At 45.7% G+C, this 24,334-nt stretch overlaps 3 protein-coding genes across 3 annotated transcripts; all 3 read left to right on the top strand.

The window, feature by feature from the left end:
• Window positions 1-910: 910 nt before the first annotated feature.
• LOC118257922 (lymphocyte antigen 6E-like) lies at window positions 911-4,822 on the top strand. The gene is made up of 3 exons (XM_035566383.1): window positions 911-1,028; window positions 3,610-3,729; window positions 4,334-4,822. Exons 1-3 carry the CDS (start codon window positions 977-979, stop codon window positions 4,540-4,542), a joined length of 381 nt encoding a protein of 126 aa, XP_035422276.1. The 5' UTR covers window positions 911-976; the 3' UTR covers window positions 4,543-4,822.
• Window positions 4,823-8,169: 3,347 nt separating this feature from the next.
• LOC118257907 (lymphocyte antigen 6E-like) lies at window positions 8,170-13,012 on the top strand. Its single transcript, XM_035566349.2, has 3 exons — window positions 8,170-8,401; window positions 11,629-11,748; window positions 12,385-13,012. Exons 1-3 carry the CDS (start codon window positions 8,350-8,352, stop codon window positions 12,591-12,593), a joined length of 381 nt encoding a protein of 126 aa, XP_035422242.1. The 5' UTR covers window positions 8,170-8,349; the 3' UTR covers window positions 12,594-13,012.
• A 4,791-nt stretch (window positions 13,013-17,803) lies between these two features.
• On the top strand, window positions 17,804-22,775 carry LOC118257938 (lymphocyte antigen 6E-like). The gene is made up of 3 exons (XM_035566401.1): window positions 17,804-17,926; window positions 21,630-21,749; window positions 22,564-22,775. Exons 1-3 carry the CDS (start codon window positions 17,875-17,877, stop codon window positions 22,773-22,775), a joined length of 384 nt encoding a protein of 127 aa, XP_035422294.1. The 5' UTR covers window positions 17,804-17,874.
• The last annotated feature ends 1,559 nt before the right edge of the window (window positions 22,776-24,334 follow it).

Raw genomic sequence — 24,334 nt, 5'->3', positions numbered from 1 at the left:
CTTCCTTCCATTCCCAGTTTAACTCCCGCGGCTGTTCCCATGCACTTGCTGCCTCTGCCGCATGCTGAGCAGTTTGGCAAGGGACGGTGACGTGGTGGTGGTGGGAGCAGAAGGAGGGAGCCCAGACAGACGGGGAAGGTCACTGGCGACTGGAAAAACCTGTCAGAGTTCAGAGCTGGCCCACAGGTAGCAACAAACATTGTCACCTGGAAACTTCTGTTGCTTTTGGAGGACAGAGAAGCAAAGCAAACAAAAGTGTTGGACCCCATCCCTGACTGGGCCCTTGGGAGACCCTGTGACAGTCTTTGGGCACAAAGAGAGGTGCTGCAGGAATGTTATAATGCAAATATTTCCTGCATAAAGCACTTAGTGCAAGTGAGTTAATTCTGAATGACCGTGGGGCAATCCGCTGAAAATAATTTTTTTTTTTTTTTTTCCCTCATAGAATCATAGAATTCTTTTTGGATTATAATATCCAAAATAACAGATTTTTTTTTTTTTTTTGCTTCCTCTCCCACTTTGCAGTATTACAGCTATGAAGCTTTATATAATGGTGGAGAGAAAGGATGGAGGGTGCCAGGCGATGCCTGCTGTTTTGGAAACGATGAGCCACACCGGACTGGCACAGCTGCCTCTGCCTTGCTCCAAGTTTCGTGGTTCTGCCCTGCCGAGTTAGAAGGGACTCCCGTGCTTGAGTCATAAATTGTTCCCCCAATTAGCCAGGCAGACGTTGTCAGCAGAAGTAGGTCTTGGAATAACAGATTGGATCTGGAGGAGAGGGAGAAGAAATTGCTACGCGTAATGGGCTAGATCCTACGCACAAACACACCCAGCGCTGATTCCGTGTTATGGGCCGTCACTCCCCAAAACCTCAAATTGCTGTAATCAGAGGAAGGCAGAGGAAACACAGTCCCAGTATAAAACCTTCCGATAGTGCCCCATCCTGCACCGTGCAGGCTCTGAGGGAGCACCAACCATGAAGGCTTTTCTCATTGCCCTGCTGGCGGCAGTCCTGTGTGCCGAGCGAGGTAAGATGCTACAGAGGCTGGGGAAGCCAGGATGAAAACACCAGAAGATAAGGTAGAGAGAACACAGGAACAAGAAGGTTTGACTGCTTTTGCTGCCGTTGCTGAAGCCTTGGTAGTGCAGTTTTTCTTTGGTACCGCTTGCTTCAAACAATATTTAGTGCAGTTGGGTTTTAGCCTCTGCTTGAGCTCTACCAAGCAGCTCATAACCCAGAGAAGATGAATGCACCACTCTGCTTTCTGCCACCCTGGAGTACCGTGCTCCGAGCATCTGAAGACAGACACATGAACTGAAAAAAAGCTAACAGTCGAGGAATAGAGCTGGGCTCACGGTTTTGCCTTCAGTTTTACTTTTGTTCCTCAATGAAACTGCTGGAGTTGTTGATAAAGATAACAGGGCTGGTGTCGAGACCGCATCTTCTGCCAGCATTTTACTTTAGTTCCCACATTGGCATTGCAATTAAGAAACCAGGCTGCTGGCAGACACTTGAAAGCCTAAGAGCTCTTTGTTCATAGGTTTGATGAGCTTTTTTAAATGTCTTGGAGTGAGTGTGTTTGTAATGGGATCCACGGTGCTTTGTGCTTGGCCTCTTTTGAAAGGAGAAGCAGATATGAGTAGAAAATTGTCTAGAAATATCCAGATGAGAAACAGTGGCTCTGTGTGTGTCTGTAATCCCACGGAGTCCTGCAAGGCTTTTTTTTTTTTTTTTTTTTTTTTTTTTTTTCACTGTCAAAGCTGCTTCTGGCTGCATTTGCAAAACTAGAGCTAATGGAGGATGGAGACCAGATATAGTAGGCAAGGCTTCACAACAGCGATGGGGGTTTAAGTGGTTTCCTGACTGGGAGGGTTTTTTCTTGCATCACTCAGTGCAAGAGAGCATGAATGCATTTCAGCTGATTTTGCACATGTGCTGGGGTCTTGGCTTTATCTGCAGCAGGAAGTGATTTGAATGGCTATATGAGATTTGTCAGGGGAACAAATTAGGGACAACCAGAGGGGCTATAAAATGCAATCATGTATTAGCTAGGCAGCAAGGATTGCTCTGGCATGGTATGCAAAAGGGTAGCAGCACACAGAGCAGGTCGGAGGACTCCAGAGGGAGCAGTGAGAGGTTTAACTCGTCCACGCATGGAGAAGCAGTGAGTGCTGACGAGTCTGTTAAAGGGAGGTTAAAAGTAGGCTGCTACATGGCTTGTTTTGTCTGTTGTTACGGAGAACACCCACACTCACAATACCTGGCACTAGAAAAGAACATTTCGGTAGGTTTCTACCAGAAAAAACGGTCATTTTTTTGTTGAGGTCCAGAGGTGTCTGTAGAGCCATACCCACGGCACCTGAGCTCCCTGCAGCAGAGAGGTGGCCTTTCCTTCTCTGTCCTGGGGTAGTTGGGGCATAAAATGGGTTCTCATTTTCTTCTAAAGCTGCTTCTGGAATTGTCTGAGCAAATGTCAAGGACAGGTTCAAATATTTGAATCAGTCGAGCAGCTGGGCTTTGGAGAACATCCAGGAGGAGATTTAAAAAGCAGGTCCAAGTTCAACTGGAAGGAGCTGCTCTGTGTTGAAATAAGAACCTTCCTGGGCTGAGAAAACCAAAAGAGTATGAACCGGGGGAATTTTGGTCTAAATAAGAACCCTCCCCGGGTTGCTGTTCAGTCACTTTTGTCCAGGACTGGTGGTGGCAATGGAGCTGGCTGTCCCAAGAGCTGCTCAGCTCCTCAGCCCCCCCGGCCAAGAACATTTCAACAAACATAAGGAATGTAAGGAGCATTTCAACAAACTCCAGACAGGAGGGAAAACATTTCCACCAATTGTCAATCAACCTCCAGGGAACGCGATGGCACGTGCCCGTGCTCCTAGCTTGGCCAGCTGGCCAGCCTGCAAATTCGACTCAATTTACTGCAGTTTTTGTTCAGAAACAGGTATCCTACCTCCTTCTGGCGTTGTAATAGCCCTGGCTGAGACCTGCTAATAATATCACCGAGGACACGTTGTTCCAGGCGATGGCAGAAATAACGTCTCCATTGTTCAGAGCAACCTCTCCCAGGGAACTCCCTTTAACGTGACTCTGTGCTCAATAATTTACTTCACAGGGGTGTCATAGGCTTTAATTAATTCATGTTTGTACAGCACTTTGCAGATGCACTCTGAAAACACTAAAAACTTGGCTCTCACCTGAGAACGGTGCCAGCTCATCCTCCCCTTGCCAAAACTGTACTACACTAAACTATACCAGGTTGCAAGTTCTGCTTCTGCAGGCTGGCTGTCAACCAGGCCAACGTGGACCCGGGGGAGATGGAGCTCAGTCTGGAAGAAAAGTCACGCGAGAGCGCTGCTCAGGCTGAAGAATGTGTTTTCAGATTTAATCACCAAAAATTTCAAGCAAAGATAGAAAACTAGTTTTGTTCTGTTTGTCTTTTCAGCTTCATTAATCAAAGCAAACCAACTTCCTATTTCACTTTCAAACTCATTTGTAAAGTACTTTTTACCTTGCATTTTCCAAGAAGGGACAGGGCTTTTGACACTTTCTTCCCAGGAGGGCATAGCTGGAAACCACTAATGCTTGTCATGTGTGCTTTTTTCCAGCTTCCTCGCTGTTTTGCTACACATGTGATAATGAGCACTCTAACTGGAACTGTCTTAAAACCTACAAGTGTGAAGATCATGAGAAATACTGTATAACCACATACAGCTCTTCTGGGTTCGGTGAGTAGTAATAACACATCAAGGCTTTTATTATTTAATTTTATTATTGTGGGTTTTTTTGGTCTCCAAGGACACTGATGGGCAATAATTTCTCCGGGCAGTAGTCGTTCTGGTTGGAAAGAGTTGGTCATTGAGGGTTAAGGCTCATGTCGTGTAACGTGTGTGTATCCCCCAGCAGCACCTTGTGAGCCACCATGTGGGCTACGTTCCTCACCACCTCGTCGCAGGGCTGGTTGGAGCAAACAGATTTTCACAAGCAGATCTTGTTGCTTTCTCTGGGAGCTCACATCCACACTTTGTAACGGAGGACAGAAAGGGGTTGGCCATAAGAAAAGTGATTTTAGGAATTGAATATGCATTGGGAGTGATTTTTGCTGTGCTACATGAAGCATGGTATGGGTTTCTAGCAAGGACTTTCTAGTGTCCTCCGTTTGAGCCAGGTTGAGTGGATATTCACCCAGCACTCAACAAATCCACTGATCTCTTTTATTGCTGCATTGCAAATTAAGCGTAGAGCAATATACCTCCTCCCATTGTCCTCTGGTCAGGACTTGCAGAGGAATCTTAAATCACGTCTGTCCTTTCTCGTCTGTTCCCCATCCAGGCAAGGACACGGGATACCGCATCACTAAGAAGTGTTCTGCAGACTGTCCTGAGACTAACATGAACTTTGGCGTGGCGGCCATTTCCACCAAATGCTGCGGTACCTCCCTGTGCAATTTCAGTGGGGCCAACAGCGTGAAAATCAGCTACGCTGTGATGCTCCTGGGAATTGTGGCCAGTTTGGTCTGTGTCATCAGGGCAGGTTTGTGATGAGGGTTGCAGGTAGGAGAAGACATGACAACCCAAGGACCTGCACGGTCTTGCCAAACCGAGAAACCAACACCTTCTGTCAAGTGTCTCCATCAGGGTCTGTGCTATTACGTTTTTTCTAAGATCTTGTTTCAGATCCGATCCACAAAATGGCATGGCAGTATAGCTCCTATTTTTCCCCTATGTGATTTGTTGTTTTGTACTAATTTTCCCCGAGAAAGCTCTTTTGATATCATGTGTGTGACAATTGTCAGCCAAAATAAAGATTTATGTTATTCTAGAGCGTGTTTGATATATCCACACTAAGCTCAGCTTCAAAAAAACCGGTCTTCCAGAAAGGGCTGTGCTTTGAATCTCTACTTCACATCAAATTCCTTTTATTTTTTTAGCATGGGATCCTCCCTTGGCTGCCTTTCTCCATTGACTCGGTCGCATCCCGCAGCTCAGGAAAGCCACTCCATAACGCCCCATGTTATGCCTGATGACTCAGAGCTGATGAATGAAGGTGTCAATCTGGAAAGGTCAAAGCCATTTGCGCTGTCCCCATTGCAAGGTGGCGCTTGCAGCAGCAGAGAGGAGTTTTGTAACTACAGACACGCGGGAGCGGGGGGCGGCAGGTTGCACTCATGGCTGTGCCAGCAGCTCCTCATGGGATCTCTGCAAGGTGGGTGATTTCATCTTTTAAAATGAGTAAAAGGCCCTCCCCATGGTGCTGGGGATGTCCGAGATGAGGACGGTGCTGCTGGAGTTGTCCTCACTGGGAGGCAAACTTCCTGGAGAAGCTGCTGCCAAGAGATTGCTCCCGATTTTCCTATGGGGAATGGGGAATGGGCAGAGGTGATGGCGCCTGATGGGATGGGGAGCTCTCAGCTCTGTCCCTGCTGCATTTCCAGGCTTGGGGATGGGGGAGATGAGGTGGACATCCCTGAGGAGCTCTTGGAGGAGCAGAGTTACACCTAAGATGATCAAACGACATGCACTCTTGGATCCTCTCTTGTCATTCCTCTCTTGTCAATCCACTCTTGTAATTCCTGGCTGAGCATCCCACAGGCTCTAAGCTTCGGGAGGGCTGGTGGAGAAGCAACACCTGGAAAACCCCCTCCTTGTTCTCAGCCCAGCTGGCTTTGAGGGGAGCCCTGCCCAAGGCAGGCTGCAAAGGGTCTGGGCAGCGGGGAGAAGCCGCAGAGCTGGCTGCAGGCTGCGAGGATGGATGGGGTGGTGGTTAGTCATTCTGCAAAGATGTAGTTTCTGGGCAAGGAAGATGTCCTGGCATTTGGTTAAATATACGGTATATATGGGCTAGCTGAAGAATGGCAGTGTTGTGGCATTTCTGTTCAGAGAGTCCAATGGAAACTTGGCTTCCGCACTCTTTTTTAATCACTTTTACCATCTTTTCTTTCCCCATACGCTAACCACAGTAATTTCTGAAATTGTTCTTAAAGCTTTAGGTAAACTGGAAAAATCCACAAACAACATTTGAATTAAGCATCATGGTTAGTTTTAAATTTCAGCTTTTGCTTCATGAAAAATACACGTTTTCACCAAAATAAATCGTTCTTCCTTCCTTCTCACATGACAATTTCAACGAGGGTTTGAAAAAGACAAGCAAAACACTCACCCCCCTCACTCTCGGTTATGTCCTTTGTTCCTCTTTTCATAACTTCCAGGTACTTGTAAACTGCAATATTTTCTTCTCTTTTGCCTGGGCCCTCTGGTGACCTAATGATCTGTGTCCTTTCTGTCCCCCTGGATTCTTTTCAATCTGTCTCACCTGGTACTGATGAGGGATGAAGATAGCATTAACATCAGAGGGACACATGGGAGCAGCTGGAAGAGTGCAGGACCATCTAATGGCAAATCCCAGCTGACAGAAAATCCCTGCAATAATTCCTTTAAAAAATACACAGCCTCTCCATCTCAAAATCTCAGCAGCTTGAAGGAGACAAGAGATATTTTAGTTTTTGCTTGGATGAGACTACAAGGGAGGGGGAAAAAAAAAAAAAGTGCCTGGCTGAGCTGCTATTTCTGTACCTGTTAATGGATGCTGTTGGCTGAAATAAATCTGAATGTGGGCTGCCTCTGCAGTGCAATGTACAGGCTGCAGAACAGCATCGCCTGGTGACTGGAGCCCCCTTTTCTGCTGTTACCTCGAATAGTCTGCAATAAAAAGTTGATTTACCAATAAAGACTCATGACGTCTCTTTTGGACTGGAGCAAATGAACTATTTCACGAGGAGATGAGGGCTGCAGTCCCCGGTATGGAGGGTGCAGGCTTCTGTTTTCCTCCTGCTGGTACGTTACAAAGGCTCTGGCGTTACAATGCCAAACAACACCCCTCCTTTGAGCTTTCCTGGGTAATTGCCACCTCTGTTTCAACTGAGTTTCATGCTCTACCTATTGAGAAAGCAGAAATTTCCTCACCTTAGTCACACAGGTTTCCATACTAGCAATATTTGTATTTCCAATTTACTGGGGTTGGAAAGACTTACATCACCTGAAGAGCTAAGGAATGCTTCTTCAATGAGATAATGACTACAGGCGGGTCATACCGAAAGCCCAAATATTTAGTGGGAGACAGAAATCTGAGCGGCTTTGAGGCTAAGAAAAAGGGGAAGTACAACAGATGGAGAGCAGCAAGGGGCAGAGTCCCTGGCAGAAGCTTGGGGCACGCAGTTTGCTCCAGCTGCCGTGTGAAAGGGATCCAGACGGGTCCTTTTTTTTGGGACCTTGCCTACGTCCCCACGATCAGATGGCAGAGAGGCAATGGTGGGAGGAAAAAGCAACGGAAATCAGAATAAAATGAGAAACATTCTGAGTTTGTACAGGGAGAACACGATAAATAGGGAGGAATAAAGAGCACTATATGGAAACCCAGTGGAGTATTCTTATTTGGCATTTTAAATAATTTTGGCTGGCTGTAATTTTTTCTTTCTTTTTTTTTTTTTTCTTTTTTTCTAAAGACTTAATGAGTTGAGAAGCTTGATCAGGCAGCCCCTCATTCTCCATGCTTTCACTGTTTTGTGTTCTTCTCCTTGACATCCATTTTTTTGCAATTTGTGAGAAAATTCACAGCTTGTTCAATGTGATGGGGTGGGTGGGTGTTATTCTTATTTTTTTAATTTAGGTGGTCATTTTCATTGCCCAGTGGAATTTATTTTCCAATAAGGCAACATTTTCCCTCATATAAAATATCCAATTTCTGAACAGAAACATTTAGGATTTTGAACTGCAATATTAAAAAGGCCCACAGAAAATTATCTCTGGTCCCCTATGAAATGCAGTGGAGTGAGATTGCTCTTGTGATCTAGCTGCATTGACAATCCTGGGAGACATTTTGAAGATGTTTCGATCCCAATTTCCATTTCAAATCCAAGCCATTTCCATATGCACGAAAACAGTGCGCGAGGACAGGATCCTCAGCCGGCGCTGAGACCCAAGCGAGCCTGGAGAGGCGAACATTCATCTTCTCACGTGGGCACCGTTTTGTTTTCGTGTTTTGCTTTTCCTCCACTTACCCAGAATTAGAAACTGTTGTGTATTTAGTAGCAGATGAGCAAGCCACATTGTGAAACAACTCAGAAAGGAAAGGGGGGGGGGGGGGGGGGGGGGGGGAGGGGGGAGGTACACGCTCGTTTGGATTTCTAACGTATTTCCCCACACAAGCACTGACACGTCCCTCTCAATCATTCATCATCTGACACTGTAACCCCATAGCTATTATCCCGGCGTTAAAGCAAACACTGCAGAGGTATAAAAAGTGCCCTGCCTGAGTCCTGCTCACTCTGGAGGCTGCGAGACCTGCAGAGAATGAAGCCTTCTCTTCTCGTCGTGCTCGCCGTAGCCCTGTGCGTGGAGAGGGGTGAGTCGCCAGGGATTGCTTTGTGCTTGCAAGACCCCGGAGCTGGGGCATGCCTTTGACTTCGCAAGGGAGACGAGGGGATTTTGCAGCACGGACGGCAATGCTGAGCCTCGTTTTGCTCTAGAGGATGTTGCATTTCTCAGAACAAGAAGCAGCTGACCCGTTTCATTTAGCAGATGGTCTTCCAGCCAGGGGATGTATCCCTACCAGGAGATGTTGGAAGGATGCTGAGGGGCTGAATTGGGGGATGACAGACCCACCTCACCTGGCCCAGCTCAGCCCTTGCAGCAGCTCCATGCAGGGAGCCCTGAGACTTGGTGCAGCTCCATGAGAAGGGGAGTTAATTTTGCTTTATGCGGTTGTGGGTAGGGAAGTGGTAATATCTGCAGTAAGGCTGCAAATGTAACATAAAGTAAAGCATAACTTTTTGTTTTGTTTTGTTTTGTTTTGTTTTTCTTCCTTGTTTGTTTATTGGAGGTAATTACAAGCTTTAATTACCTAAAATGGTAGAGATGGTCATGCCATAAGGAAATGCAGCTCTGGCTCCCATCCCTTTCTTGCAGCTCATTGCTTTGAGCTGTAACATCGCCAACATTAATCCCAGACCTGGAATCGAGACGCAGAGTCCCATTCTCACTCTGATAAATTTTTTCCTCTATCTGAACATTCCTCTGACTATTTCAAGGGAAATATTTTGTTCCCTCAGATCAGGTGGCTTTTGCCGTATTGCAAACTGAATCTTTCTCTGGCTCTGTTGTAGGGCTTTACCTGCAAATTAATGGCCATTCTGGTCCTCACCTAGCAGAGCACTGAGGCTCATAGTTAATTTGAGGCTGTAAATGTTCTTACCCTGGGACTTCAGAGGCTTTAAACCTGGCATGTGCTAAATCATTGTGCTCAATGGGGTTGAGAAACTCGAGGGTGATAAACGGATCCTTTCCTGCAGCTTATCAACTGTAATCACATTTTTTTAAAAAGATCACATAATGAGACAGAGAACTTACTAAAGGAGTCAGTGAAAATTAACACATAGGCAGCACCACTTTGCTGTGCAACGTAGCCAGAAGGCTGGTAGCTGTTCCAATTAATCCTGAACCTCACCAATTTTAACGGTGCAAATCCTGCATCTGCCAGTGCTTGCACTTGCTAATGCTTTACATATGTAAGCTGTTTATCTGGGTGGCTCGAATTATTCACGTGAAAATCTTCCTCGAGGAATGTTCCTTTTCACATAGAGCAGAGGTCTGCCTGGGCACAGGCAGGAGACCTTCAAAGGCAGCCATGTGTCTCCAAAGTTGTCTGTAGTAAATGCTGAGCACGAGAGAAACCTCCTGAGCACAGAGGGAGGTTGGCAAAATCCTCTTGCATGTGCCTGCCCTCCTCCCATGGCACCTAGACTCCTAAATTACCAGCTTTGGGAGGTTGGGATGAAACAGAGCTTGGGCATCCAGCAAGCACCACTATTTCCTGCGTAGATTCAGGAAGTTTCTCTTTGAATGGGCTTGATTAAAGAAGCTGCATTAATTAATGAATAAAATGAATTACATGTCTGGAAAACCCAGTTTGGGGACTCTGTTGTAGTATAAAGTTATCCCAGGAGGAAAGGGTGGTTCCTTGTGGGGTGGAGTGCTTGTGTGGGGTTTGCACAAGAGAAGAGAATGAGTCATCAGCAGTTTGCATGCAGGTCGTCTAAAGGAGGTCCCGGACTCAGAAATGTTGCCTGCAGCTTTAGGACAATACCGAATGATTTGCAAGGACTAGAGACCACAAGAGGACAGTGAAGGTCAGTGCTAGGTGGCCATGGAAGAAGCAAAGGGGCTGCTAGCTGTGGTCAGAGAGGAGGTTGTGTACACAGAGGATGACTATTTATTTATTTTTTTTGTTTTGTTTTGTTTTGTGGTTTCCTGTGAAATGCAGCACACTCCCCAGTCACTTCGATTCATGACCTGAGATGGGGTCAGGTCCTGGCTGGCAGCACCCTGTGCACTGGGGATCCTCTTTGGGTCAGATGGACTTGTCTAGGGTCAAACACGGGCAGAAATGAGGTTGAGACATTGCTGGCAAAGGCACCAGCAAGGACAAAGAAGCTTGGGCAAGGAAGAAGAAGGGCGAGGGAGATGGTACAAGAATAAGATGGATATTAACTGGCCACAGATAGGGATAGTCTGGGAATGTGAAGAATGAAACTAATCCCCATTGGGTGACATTACTGCAGGAGTGTTTGCTGCAGATAAACAGATGAGCAGGAAATTCCTCTTATCATGCAAAGAAACCTTCCCCAGGGATCTCTTCGCTATGAATGGCTGCTTGAGCTTAGTTGTGTGCAAACTGTTTTCATTCACGCAGATGAGCACAGCACTTTGCAGATGCAGACTTACAGATGTACAAATTTCATGGTGCTACAGTCTTCACCCATGGATGGCTGTGCTAGGAGCATGCTGCAGCTGGGGGCTGGTTTGCTGAGCCCTGTCATCTACGGGTCCAGGATTGCCTCCTAGAACAGGAGAGCTCCAAAACTGAACCAGTCAAATGCAAGCATCTGTCTTCCCACCAAACAGCGAGGTGCAGAGCAGCATTGCTCGTTCCTCATTGAGATATGCTGAGGAGGCATGCAGCAAAAAAGTCACACTCTGTGTGGCCACAGGGTTCATTCTCAGATCTCTTTTCCTTTCTGTATTCAAAAGATTTCAAGAAGAATTCACTGTTGGTTTGCTTGTTCTGAGAAAGGATGTGTAGGCCAGGGCTTTTCAGGTAACTTGAAGAGGATGTGAAAAGGAGCGGACAGGACTCAGCGGGTCTCTTTCCATGCAAGATCTATTGGCCACCCAACGGGGCTGGAAGGAGCCAGGTTAGAAAAAGCTCAGAAGGGGTTTGGGCTGCAAGTAGTGTTCGACTGGGGAGCTATTTCGAAAAGCACCCTTGGGGATGCCAAAATTTTAAGAGAGAGTCAAGTAAGTATCCAGAAGGGAGATCCCTGGAGGGTTGCTAAAAAAGCAAACCACATCAGTGTCAGGAATCCAAGGTTAAAGTAATTTGGGTCCAGGAGAATTTCTGGGGGAAAGTTTCATACATTTTTGCCCTGTTTTTATTCTTTCCTGGGCTACCTGTTTTTGCTGGGTTTGCCAGACCCTCAGTCTGGGCCAGCACCATCTGTTTTGTGTTCCTGTTTTGTGCTCCTGGGAATGTTCCTAGAGGTGAGCCATGGGTGCTGTGTTCTTCTTTTGCAGCTTTCTCCCTGACGTGTTTCACATGCAAAGATGCATCGTCCAACTTACAGTGCCTGAGTACAACCACGTGCTCTGACCACGAGAAGTACTGCCTCACGACATATTCCACCACAGGACTCGGTAAGTGTGCAGCTTGTCCTAGGGTTCTGATGACAAACGGGGATCAGGTTAGGCTGACTGCAGGGTGTCCTCCCACTATAAGGTGTGGCAGAAGAATTAAGGATCATGGCATGCGGAGAGGAAATCTTGCTGCAAGTGGGAACTCAGCGTAGCACGTCTCTGTTGCAATATATCACAACAATACCACACGTACTATTAAGCACACCCAGGAGAGGGAAACAATGGAAAAGAAAAGATTTCTCTGCACAAAACCCTTGTCTAATCTGCAGGCTCATGTATATACTTAAGAGGTGGTGGAACTGGAAAGGACCGGGTGCTGTGGAAGGAGCAAAGCCAAGGCATGGTGACAATGAAGTCTCGCAATCTTGCTCTGTACAAAGCATTAGATCTCCAAATCCCTGCTTCAGGTTGCATTCAGCTGGCCCTGAGAATGACATAGGAGTCTTAAGGTCTAGGGATGGTCTCCATAGGTCACATATAAACAAATCATGATGCAATGTGCCAAAGCCCAATGGAAAACCAATGGCATTAAGTATAGAACAATATACTCCCTAGTGGATATTCTGCAGACAGTCTATCATTAAAAAAAAAAAAAAATACAACTTTTCTCCTTGTTGTCTCTCTCTCCCACTTCAGGCAATGACCGCAAACAGCACATCACCAAGAAATGCTCTGCATTTTGCCCATCCATTGACCTGAATATTGGCATTGCCGGTGTTGCCACCAGCTGCTGCGAGACTTCCCTGTGCAACATCAGCGGGGCCAGCAGCGTGAAAACCAGTTACACCATGATAGCTGTGGGCGTCTTGGCCAGCCTCGCCTGCATCCTCCGGCTGGGGTTTTAAAGGGTCTGGGGGGAAAGGAGCTGCCTGGCCTTGCATTGCCAGGGCTCCAGATCTCGTCTGTACAGAAGTTTCTTTTGGGGTCAATGCTGCCCTGCCCTGTTTCTCCTACTGGCGTGTCACATCCCATCGGCAAATATTTTTGCTCTTTCCGTGCTCTGATGAGCAAGCACAAGAGTATGGCCCTACCTCAAAATGGTGTTTGGAAGAGAAAGGGATGGGAGTACCATATAGGCACCATCTCTCCTACTACAAAACTTCATAACTCCATACATTTTTTCCCCTTCATTTTGGCCTTCCCATCCTCCTGTGCCATTTTTCCCTTTATGCCATTTTCTGCCCTGCATCATTTTGCTGAGGAAGCCTTTGATATTATAGTTGTTAAGCAGAAGCTGGGCACAATAAAGTGTTATTTTAGACTATTGTGTGAGTGTGTGGTATGGTACATTGGACACAGCGGCTGGATGCGTCCGTGTTAGCAGCAACAAAAGTGGAGGCGTTAGTCTGCAAACTGAATTGAAATAATGCTGAAATATATTGCAGTTGCTTTGCATTCACTTCAGGAAGCCTCTCCTAAGGCTTTCTTTTTTTATTTTTTCTTCTGTATTGGCAGAAGTGTCATTTTGTGACTCCATTTCAGAGTAAACTGCATTCTATTTGACTTGCATTCAATTTCCCTTCTGGGTCAGCTGGCGGAGAGGAAATGGCTGCTGAGCTCTCCAGCAGGCAAACAGAGGGGACAAGGAGGGACCAACACGAAGGGATCTTGAGCATTAAATTTTCTTTAAAGTGATTTAAGATCTTCCAATGAAAGTTGCTTTATAAGCATTACGGATTATCTTGAAAGGGAAGAAAAGTATCTTGCATGGTGTTTAAAGGAAACCCCTCAGAAAAGACACACGGTTTATACCGTGTGTCTGCTGGAGTGTTGAAATTTCAGCTTCATCTGTAACAAAATAATAACTCTGAAAACAAATCTCTTACGTTTGCTAGTCAAGTTTTCTACCTTGTTAAAATTTGAAGGAACACATTCCTTTGTGCTGACCTTCCTTGTAAATAATCTTAGTTCTGACTGAGAAGTCTGCTCACTTAAACCCTCCCGAAGTGAGCCGTGTGAGGCTGAAATGCTTTCTCCTGAGCTGGAGAAGCTCTCCATTAGGGTTACTCTGACAAAGATTTCCCGGGGTAATTAGTTGGGTGCAGCTCACCCAGCTGGTTCTGGCTTCATAGGCTCACCGCACAGGGAGAGCCGTGGGGATGTGCCAAGAGCAGAGGAGCAAGGCTCACAACTCCCAGGTCTTTGTAACAGGTTTGTAAAGGAAATGTTGTCTCACAGCCTCCTCTTAACCCAATTTACTCCAACGCCTTCTTTCCCACCCTTCCTCCCCTCCATGTCCAGTGCCTGGCTATGCAGACCCTGGCTGTTTTCTTTCATAGCCTTCCTCATCATCTTCTTTTTCCAGTCTTGGCCTGGGTTTTGCTTCCAACCTCTATTTTCCTGTTATAGCCTCATCTCTTTTTTTATTTATCCTCAGTGCAGCTGAAAGGTTGGCCAAGGATATTCCACCTTTAGCCACGAGACTCTTTGTTGTCCCTATGGTTTATATTGTGCTGCCATCCTTCAGCTGAGCTGGCTCCAAACTTCTGTCCCATCTACCCCCTTCATCTTTCTTCCCATCCTGCCAAATTTAGAGATATTCATGTGGCACACACATCTGAATATCTTGAACACATGAGAGCTGTTCTGTGCCCTCGGATGGCCATCCTCTGCCCCACTCCCAGACCATACAGTGGTGAAGACCGAACTATTTGAAGTAGCCTCCAGTCTTTGCTGTCCACAGGCTTAGGATTTCTTAGTGACAGCGTTGGTTGGCACAGGCCAAGACCAAGCTGGGCCAGTACTGGCGACTGCAGTACAGGTCTTGTCCTGCTGAGCTTGTGAATTCAAAGCTGCTCTTGGCATCCAGGTTTAAAACAAGGTCATGTCCTGTGCTACCTGGGCTTGGCAGGAGCCTCTGTTTTGGGATGGGAGGGAAGCTGGGACATGAAGGAAGAATGTGTGGGAAAAGAGGATGAACACATTTGTAAGAGCCTGCTTCTGCCATGCAGGGTTTCATGGTCTGCTTACGGCCATCACATGAAGGAGTCATGAACAGCACTGACAAGCCAGGACGCTTGTCCCGAAGGGAGCAGCTCCATCTGTGGGCTGCAGCCTGCCTCCCTCGCACCCGGTTTCTCTGTGACCCCACAGGTTTTACATTCCCTCGTGCCCAGCAACACAACCCACCGAGATTGACCAACATCTCTGGTTACATAAAAGGTTCTTTATCTGTCTTATCTGAATTGTCCTGAGGCACAGGAGGTCCTCAAACCATGAAAGCTTCCACAGGGAACCCTCCTCGGCAATAGGTGTTGTGTAAGAGTAGACTCCACTCTGCCAGCCTCCCTGAGAAATCCTGATGTGACATCTGGCGTGCAGATACAGATGCCTAATTCCAGGTCCCTCCACCCCAATTTTCTTATTTGTTGGCTCCCATGGTTGCATACTCCTCCCATGAAAACATCAAGGTACCCTGCAGAGACATCTGGGGTGCCTGGAGGGCTCCTGGGAAGAAGAAGGGCGTCTCACTCAGATAGTTGGGATTACTCCTGGGAGGCAGATGGCTCTCTCTACCGGGATTATATAAGAGTTCGTTTTCTGTGCTCTGGATCACTGCGCCAGGACCTGAATCAGCCAAGGAGGCCTTGCCCTGCCTAAATTAGGCACCTGTGGGAGGTGATGTGACCTTGGTCCTCGTTTTCCCTAACTCAGGGCTTTATCACCATTGATAGGGAAGGTTCTATGCTACCTTCTGCTCTCCTTGAATGCTTTGGCCCTGTTTTCCCTCACAATATCAACTTTCTTCCCTTTCTCTTTGCTTGTTTGTCCAGATCAGATCAACACCAGATCAACCCAGCGCACCAGTGACAAAGCAAGAGAGAAGATGGATTTGTAAGATCAGAACAAGGTCTTCAATGGGTCTAAAATGCTTCTGAAAGTCATGGAAAGTGGCAAAACAACCCCTTTTCACAATTAGCTGTGGCTCTATTGTCATGTGGCCAACTCATGGCTCCATTTTGAGGTCCATTTTAGTTTTCCCAAATGGGTATCGATGAGATCACTCAACAGAGGTGACTCAGTCCCATAGTTATTTTGGTCTTCCTCAATCTTACTTCTTCCTTGGTGTCCCTGGTTGGCCTGCTCCAGACCTTCCTCCAGGCTGAGGTCTGTGATGATGGTCAGCAGGAGATGCCTCCCCACTTTGGCTGCTTAATTATTGCCTCTGACTGCTTCGAGTTTCGTAATCCGTCCTCTTGAGAAAGAAAGAATCACTGCAACTTAGTCACTGGGCTGCAAATTAGCCGTCTCTAGATGCTGTGAAGAGAGCATGCTCCAGCATTACAGTAGGCCTAGGTAATAACCAAGACTTTAATATCTTGAGGACAGCTCCCAGATAACTGTTTGACATAGAAGAGCTGGTTTCCTACTCAAATTTCTCTTCTTAGATTCAGTACACGCTTGTTGGCAGTGCTTAGCCTCACTTGCTGACTAATAAGCTGGTGACTTGATGAACGGACTGAGCCAAAATCCTATTGCATGAAGGTTCATGTAGAAAGAAATGGGTGTTGGAAAGGTCAGCGTGACGGGGGATATGGCAATAACTGGATCAGTCTTTCAGTTATGGAGAAAGGGAAGCTGGAATACACAGTACAGAAGTCTATGGGGAAATTAATAGGACCAAAACAAAGGAAAAACAGTTGCTTCCTTTTACCCATATTGCAAAATACCAGCAGGAGGAAACACCCACTAATTAGGAAGAGGAACCTGTTTCTAACACATTTGGACAGTAAACCTAACTGACCTCAGCAAAGCAGAAGGTTCAATCTGATCATCACCAGCATGACCCCTGCTGACCTCACCAATCTCCCAAACCAAGAGTAGGGATGTCTGTTTTGACATCAGCCTTGAATAACTCTGGAATTCACCACCTGATGATGTCATTCCTGGAGCAGTTCTAGGAAGGCCTGAAAAGTGTAAAAAACTCATGAGGATAAGGAAATCATCCAGTGTTTAAGTGAATCATGTTAGATAAAAAGGAAACAACCCCTTGTGCTGCAAAGACCAAGCAAATACCCTGATGGCTGCTCCTAGAGAACTGCCTGCTACGTTATTCTGTAATTGTCAGAAAAAGGTGGTTTTGGCAACATTTTCATTTGTGTGTTCTGCTACCTGTTGTGCAGGACTAATCTCACCTTCGAGGAACATTGAGATGGTAGCACGAGCTCTTGCAAGACGCAGCTCCTATTAGGTTTTATTTCCCACAATGTCAGAAACAGATCTTAAGAAATTCAGAGGAGGGCAACACGGAGGAATAGAGGGAGACAGACTGATTTAAGAGGAGAGATTGAAAAAGATATTGTGAGAGATGGCTTTTTCAGAGTAGACTGGCAATTCCAGGATGCCAATTTGTGGTATTATAAGCAGAGGTCTGATTTCCAGAAAGTGCTGGGTGTGGAGAAAAGCAGACCCTCTAAAAGATCCCCAAAATAGAAGCAAAACATCATTAAATAAAACATTTATGGGATTTTGAAAGGTGTTCGAGAAGTACAACCAAGAGAGGAATGAGCACAGGGATTAACTGCAGGTAGCAGAAAAATGATAAAGATATGAAGACCAACATGAAAATTTGAGGAAAAATTTCTGTGTAAATAACCGTCAGCTAATTTCATTTAGTGTAAAATTGACATTATTGGAGCTAAATCAGTGTAGGCCAGTTGAGAATCTGGCCTTCTGGTTCTGCAGAATAATTAAGGAAAGCGGTATGAGCTCTGGTGCATCACGCACGGACTATCTAAGTGGATTACAAAAACGCACTGCAAGGACTATTTCCCTGTGCCTGCAGGCTCCGCTGTTTCGTCACAGCAACTCCTGCTTCCGTTGAGAAGAAAGATAGGAGGAAGTGAAGGAAGCCAGAGGAGAGGAGAGCTCCTCATTTCCCTCATTTACCATTACTCATAAGACTGGAAGAGCAATAAACGAGGTGCTAAAGGGACTTTTCCCCAGGGTGCTATCCCGTTCCATGGGCTCCAGCATGGAGAACTCCCACATGCACATTACACACCCTTGGGTTGATTTCATGTCCACCCGCGAGACATCTGGAACCTGTAAAACTGCTGCTGTTCCAAAGGTATATAACCTGCCCTCCGAACACCTTCCTAGTCTGGCTGAGAGTGTCTGGTGGAGATGAAGACTGCTCTTGTCACCTTGCTGGCTGCTGTCCTGTGCGTGGAGCAAGGTGAGCCTCTAATACTGTTGCTAATTAAAATAAGGCTTATAGAGAGGATGGCGTAAATTTTCCACGTGACAGGAATTTTGGGGGCCATCACCAGCTTTGCAATATTGCAATGCTGCAGCCATGTGGCTGCCAGCTTCCATCTATACCTTGATTAACAATGAGCTCTCCATTTGCTGCAGGAATAAGACCCTGATAAAGTTAATTCTTCCACCCACCAGGTGGTACCAAGTGATAAAGCTCTAACTGTGTAGTACCAGGTGCTGTTATATACATGCAGTGGTCTGTGGGATCTTTCCCGATGATGTAAGTTGAAAGTGCCAGAAGTCATAACAAGACATATTTTTTACCCATATCAGTTTTACAGATTTTACAGACTTCTCCTCACAGCTGCTTCTTTCATTGTTCTGAGCCACATGGCGTGTCGTGTGTCTTGCTCCCTAGGAAACACAACACTGAGAATTTTTATAGGTGAAATGGGAGTCAGAGGTGAAAGAACTTTTGTATGCATATGTCATGTTAAAGGCATCCTCCTTCCGAAGCAAAGTCTGAGTTATTCTAGATGTTTGTCCTCCTTCTGGGACTGATACACGTGTATTGCTACATGCCACTTGCACGATCAGTTTGCCAGTATCTCCCCCACACCTGATGGTTTCCCAGAAACCATGATACATATCTAGCAGGGGTTGAGAAAGACATTTAATTAATTTTTGCTCTCTGATGTATCAACCTCTTACTCCCAAGTTTTTTTGGACAGATGGCACTGCAGCATGCTTGGAAGATCACAAGTTCTGGTCAGTTTTGGGGTGGGGAAAGGGGTATGTAACTGTAAAAATAAGAGTGCTATCCTGAGTGGTATCACACAAAATGGAGACAGGAGAGTAATTATGAGGGGCCACATCCTCAGTATTACCTAGGACGATGTGGAAGGCTAACAGAGACCCAGGACACATTTCATGGTGGTGTACCTTATTGCTCTAGTGAGCTGATGACATTTTATATTGGCATTGCCTTGCAAATGGACATTAGGACAGCCTTTTGTACAGCAGTGTTCTGTAGCCCAGTCTTGATCAGAGACACCTAGTTGTTCTAATTCAAGTCTTTCACATTCGAGATAAAAAGATCACAATTTTCTGGACTGGTGCAGAGACAAAGGCAGTGTTGGACAGAACTATTTGATTATTCTCTTGTATCTGGAGCTCCATTCCATTTCTGTTCTAACTTTTGATCAAAACTCTTGATGTCACAGCCCACCAAGAGGGTCTGTTGTCATTTGCTTCTATGAACTCACTGGTATAGAAATATGTCCAGAAGAGATATTAAAATGTCACAATCCTTTTCCCTGGTCCAATGCTGGATCAGATCAGGTAGACGTTTGTGTGATGGGGCCTTGAAAATTTCCAACAAAGAAGATTGAACAGCCTGGAACGGCTCAGACACTTTTCCCTTTAGAGAGTTAATCTAAATATCTAACGCCCCTCTCTTTTTGTACAGTTCTCCTGTGTTTTCAACATAGGCTGTGAAGAACAGTTTATGACCTTCTTTGCAGTTTCTTTTTGCTTGCTTGACGAAGGTCACTGTGTCTTTCCTCAGCATTATCTCACTTTGACTAAACAAATGAAATGCTTCCAACCTTTTCTACAAGGTTGTATTTTCAAGATCTCTGACCACTTCTCCCTCTCCTCTGGTCCCTCTCCAAGTGCTTCGCATATTTTTGAAGTGTCGCATACAGATTAGGACATCAGTGTTTCAGACGAGGTCTTGCCAGAGTGGAAAGGGCACTTTGCATATCTTGCACATGATGTTGCTGCCTGTGTTCCCTTGAGTGACATTTGTTTTCATTGCTGTAGTGTGACACTGTTGGCTCCCACTGTTTACACTGCAGTTCTTAATTGTACCCTAACCTGTTGTTCCTCATCCTGTGTTATGTGGCCAGTTTTATTTTAGTGCAATGTATTTCTCTTTTTTGAACTGCACCCTTTCTTTATTTATTTACTGTTTTGTTACATCCATGTGTCAAAATCACCTAGAACTCTCCTTACAGTACTTTTTCAGATCATTTCTCCTCGGCATCATCTAAAAATATGAGGCAATCCCTCTATTGCTTCCCTAGTGTTACTAGTGATGATATTGTGTAGTACTGAGCCCACAGCAGAGCTCATGGAGAACCTTATGAGCTGCACTGTTCAAATTGCTTTGACCAATAACCACTGTGAACTGTGGTGTGAGTGTGTTTTAATGTCTGGCTTTGCCCCCTTTCTGTTGCATTTTCACTGGATTGTGTTTCCTGAGCTTGGTCATAAGCACACCATGAAAGAATGTGTCAACAATTTTGGTAAAACTTTATTACATTTTTAACCAAAAATTATGCTATTCTAGCATGTTTTACCCTGTATATGAAGATTCGGCTTGTTTAATTATGAAGAAAAGAAAAAAAAAAGCTACACAATATAATAGCTCTCTCAGCATCAGCCTAATCCTTCCCTTCCCTTCCCTTCCCTTCCCTTCCCTTCCCTTCCCTTCCCTTCCCTTCCCTTCCCTTCCCTTCCCTTCCCTTCCCTTCCCTTCCCTTCCCTTCCCTTCCCTTCCCTTCCCTTCCCTTCCCTTCCCTTCCCTTCCCTTCCCTCAGACTTCTCATTTAATGTCCTCTCTGACCTATGTTGCCCTTCCACTTTCTTGCAGCCAACTTCTTTTCAGGCAAAACTGCACTCACAGGAGTATTGCTTTCTGCCCTTTCTGTACTGACAGTCTCCCCAGACTTACCAGGAACTTGGCAAGCATTCTGTGTTGATTCCCTTTCCAGAAATAACTGTGTTTTTAAAGAAACTAATCCTCTCTCCTACACATTCCTGTTTCTGCTCTTCTTCCTTTGTATCATCGCTTTCCAGAGGCTCTCCAGAGATCTATCCCACCATCTTCTGCATCTCAGGGTAAGGATGAACACCCTTGAAAGACAGGACAGCTCTTCATTGCCTGCCCTTGCAGGCATCTTCCGTATCTGTATTCCAGATGTATGAAGTATACCACCAAATCTGCATTTACCAGTTAAATCCCACTTTTGGTTAAGACTTCCCATTTATTCTCCACCTTACAGTAGCATGCAGAAGTTCAGCAGAGCATCTGACTAGTCTGCCCAGACTTCCTAGGACTGAGGTTAGGCCAGCTCAGCTAGTGGTGTTGGACCTCATGAAAAGATCTGTGACTGTACTCACTCTCCCAGCCAAATAAAAGAGAAGCAATATGCTTTTCCCACTTCCTGCATTGCCCACCTCCTCAAAATGCTCTGGGCCTAAGGCATCCTCATGTTCTCCTTGGTGAGCCTTGTGTACACCTTGCGCAGGAGAAATGACTGAGTAATTCACGTGGCAGAGCTTACAGGACAGAGAAGATAGTGCTCAACAATAATCTCCATCATAAAAGACCCCAAATCCTTGAATTCCACTCACATCTACTGCTGCCAGAGATTGCAAACAGATCGATAACATATCGCAGTCTGAGGCGTATGAGACAGAGAGGGATTTAACATTGCTGCCACGGGTCAGGGGATAAAGTAAGTCACGGGTCATTCACACACAAGCATTCATCAGGCTATAACGAGGAAAATGTAGATATTTGGTTTGCAGGTATTGTAGTTCCTAAACCATGAAATTTTCTTTTTTTTTTTTTTCTTTTTTTTTTTTCTTTTTTTTTTTTTTGGTCCCTCCAGCTTATCCGTTTATGTGCTATGTGTGCCAAGAGCAGGAGTCCAACAAGAACTGTTTGACCATTTCCATGTGTGCAAAGGAAGACAAATATTGTGTGACTATCCGTGACAACGTCGGAACAAGTAAGTTTCTGAACAATGCTTTTGTTTGGGCTGTAGAACAGGAGTCCCAGGAATTCACGTATGCAAAAAATTACCCCAGTCACCAACTGTTAGGAGACACTGACCCTGTTGCTCCTTATTGCAATCACTGCAGCATCACTAAATACTTGATAATATTACCAGGAGTTGGGGCAATGCTGATGCTATGTATAGCAACACTAGGGAGTGAACTCCAGTCCAGGGCTGCATGCACTGCTTCATGGTTTTCTCCCCCAGCTTTGCTGTGACCTCTCCAGCTAGCTCTTGCCATGGCAATATTCACTCCCAGGGTTGGTTTTCAAAAATGTTTGGACAAAACTGCTCCATGGCTGACTCCCTCTGCCATGCACAATCCTTCAGGTTGGCCCTTGAGGTTCAAGGTGAAGGTTGAGGTGAAGGTCAAGGTGAGGTTGAAGGTGCACCTTCAAGCACCTCCATGTGTTCTCATAAAATACATCCACAAGGTTCTCCGTTGCAGGAAAACCATCCTGGTGGGCAGCGATCCAGCTTGATCATTGCTTTGGGCAGCCTGAACTGAAAGCCACCCACAAAAGCTAATTTCACCTGGGAGAGATGTAACATGGAGCCCCGAGAGGACCAGCATCATGTTGCAGCAGTGTGGACATAGCCAGACTGCTGCCAGTCCAGAACCAAAGACATATTTGCCTTGGGCACTGGTCCCTGGCCTTATTTTTATTTACCAGTGCAGATTTAGAACATCTTACATTTAGAAATGTGAGAACAACAATTCTTACATTTGACTTTCTTTCCTTTTCCCCCTTCTTTTCTTCATTAGAGCCCAACAAGCCTAAGTATGTCATCTCTAAGATGTGCTCCCCAACGTGTCCAGCAGCAAGTCAGCAACAAAACCAAGCCTCTCAAAGGGTTTCTTGCTGTGAGAAGCCATTATGCAATGTGAATGGAGTCAGCAGCAAGCGAAGCAGCTATGGAGTGATGTCCCTGGGTGTCCTGGCCGGTATCACTTACATCTTTGTATGTGGACTGTGATGGGTTAGGAAAAGCTCCCCAGGATGGCCTTGTTGTCTGAAATAAAAGTGTGTAGCTCTGGGATAATTACTGCTCTCAAGAGTCGTGTTTTGCAGACAAGCTTCCCTTGGGATTTTTGAGAGTCTAAATAAGGTAGGTACTGAACTCTCATTGATTTCCTAAGCTTACTTGAATCTTAAGTGTCCCCAGACATTCAAGTCACCCAAGGAAACACATAAAAGACAGCCCTTTTGACATGTTCAGGCTTCACATCGTTACTGCTCTGAAGAGGTCCTTGAAGACATATTTTTGTCACTTCGAGTTTCTGAGCACCGCATGGAATAACAATCCACCCTGCCTGAAACACGGGTAATAGCTTGATAGTTAGGCCAGCACTGAGGGGATGTTCAGCATCTTCTTCTGGTCACAGTAGGTTGGTTATCTCACGTTGGTCAAGCAGCTCATAAACAAATACAAAGGGGTAAAATGTATTTCCGGCAGTGTTTTGGACATTCCTCCAGCCTCAGTGGGCAACGATTTCTGGCTCCCCTGGCTCTTTGCTCTTGTAAGCATATCACTTTTTGAAATGAGCATTCTTCGTCTCCCAGCTCTGACTCATCAGCAGAGTTTGGGGAAAAGGCAGAAAGAAACTAATGTGGCTGAGAGATGAAACAACGTCTGGTAGCGGGGAGACGGAGGGAGGAGGGAAGGAGGGTGGCATGGACGGGGTCCGTCTGGAAAAGGAGATGTCTCCATATCTATTTCCCTCTTTTTTTTGCAGGGCCAAACCAACTTGAGAGCTGTTGCCAAACCCCAGTCATGTAGAGATCATGCGATGGTTTCTACAAAACCATGGGCCTGGCACGGAAACGATTAATTGTGCTGGGCTTTGTTCGGTTTTGCACTCCAGGCTCTCTGCTCCCTCCTCTCCCAGCAAGAGCTGCAGCTGAGGGGAGACAGAAAAGCTCTGTAGAGGAGGCCTGGGGGTGTCTACAGAGAAGAAGAAGGGCAGGCAGCCAAAGGTTATCATAAACAGCCCAGAGCTTCCTTGTCATAGCCCCTGCTGCTTCTCTGGAAAAAATAAAAAAAATAAGATAAAAAGGAGAAGAGTTGGCAGTGTCACTAGCTCAGCTGTGTTCTAGGGGAAACTAGAACTCATCCAAACAATTCAAGGCCTTTGTTTTGTGGTTAAAGGGTTTTTTTTTTTTTTTTCTTTTCTTTTTTCTTTTTTTTTTTTTTTTTCTTTTTGGATGAGATGCATTTGGTAGCTAAATGAGACCTTTGGTTTGTCTAAAGCATCGTCTTGAAAGTCTGACATGTTTTGGTTGCACATTTTTGGAAGGATGCATGTTTCTGAGATGTTTTATGCTGTCAGGTTTATGAAGCAACTGGTTTCCCATGATGATCAGCCAAAGGTGCCCCATCAACCTCTGGTGTTTGTACTGTGAACTCTGGAGCCTGGTGCCTGGCTCATGCTGTAAATATTTAGAAAAATGAAGCAAATGAAGGAGTTGACACCAAGTCCTGGGGAGGGACAAGAAACCACCGGCACCCATTGATCTGAGCATACTGGTGAGCCC

This window comes from Cygnus atratus, chromosome 2 (assembly GCF_013377495.2).
Source record: "Cygnus atratus isolate AKBS03 ecotype Queensland, Australia chromosome 2, CAtr_DNAZoo_HiC_assembly, whole genome shotgun sequence".
NCBI lineage: Eukaryota > Metazoa > Chordata > Aves > Anseriformes > Anatidae > Cygnus > Cygnus atratus.
The sequence above is the reverse complement of the archived record's forward strand: the minus strand, read 5'-3'. Positions and strand labels throughout refer to the sequence as shown.

Excerpts from the sequence above, each read along its gene's own strand:
- LOC118257922 (XM_035566383.1), top strand. The coding sequence starts at position 977 with ATGAAGGCTTTTCTCATTGCCCTGCTGGCGGCAGTCCTGTGTGCCGAG. Across the intron at positions 1,029-3,609 it reads AGTCCTGTGTGCCGAGCGAG|CTTCCTCGCTGTTTTGCTAC; the intron begins GTAAGATGCTAC and ends GCTTTTTTCCAG. Across the intron at positions 3,730-4,333 it reads ATACAGCTCTTCTGGGTTCG|GCAAGGACACGGGATACCGC; the intron begins GTGAGTAGTAAT and ends TTCCCCATCCAG.
- LOC118257907 (XM_035566349.2), top strand. The coding sequence starts at position 8,350 with ATGAAGCCTTCTCTTCTCGTCGTGCTCGCCGTAGCCCTGTGCGTGGAG. Across the intron at positions 8,402-11,628 it reads AGCCCTGTGCGTGGAGAGGG|CTTTCTCCCTGACGTGTTTC; the intron begins GTGAGTCGCCAG and ends CTTCTTTTGCAG. Across the intron at positions 11,749-12,384 it reads ATATTCCACCACAGGACTCG|GCAATGACCGCAAACAGCAC; the intron begins GTAAGTGTGCAG and ends CTCCCACTTCAG.
- LOC118257938 (XM_035566401.1), top strand. The coding sequence starts at position 17,875 with ATGAAGACTGCTCTTGTCACCTTGCTGGCTGCTGTCCTGTGCGTGGAG. Across the intron at positions 17,927-21,629 it reads TGTCCTGTGCGTGGAGCAAG|CTTATCCGTTTATGTGCTAT; the intron begins GTGAGCCTCTAA and ends TGGTCCCTCCAG. Across the intron at positions 21,750-22,563 it reads CCGTGACAACGTCGGAACAA|AGCCCAACAAGCCTAAGTAT; the intron begins GTAAGTTTCTGA and ends TTTCTTCATTAG.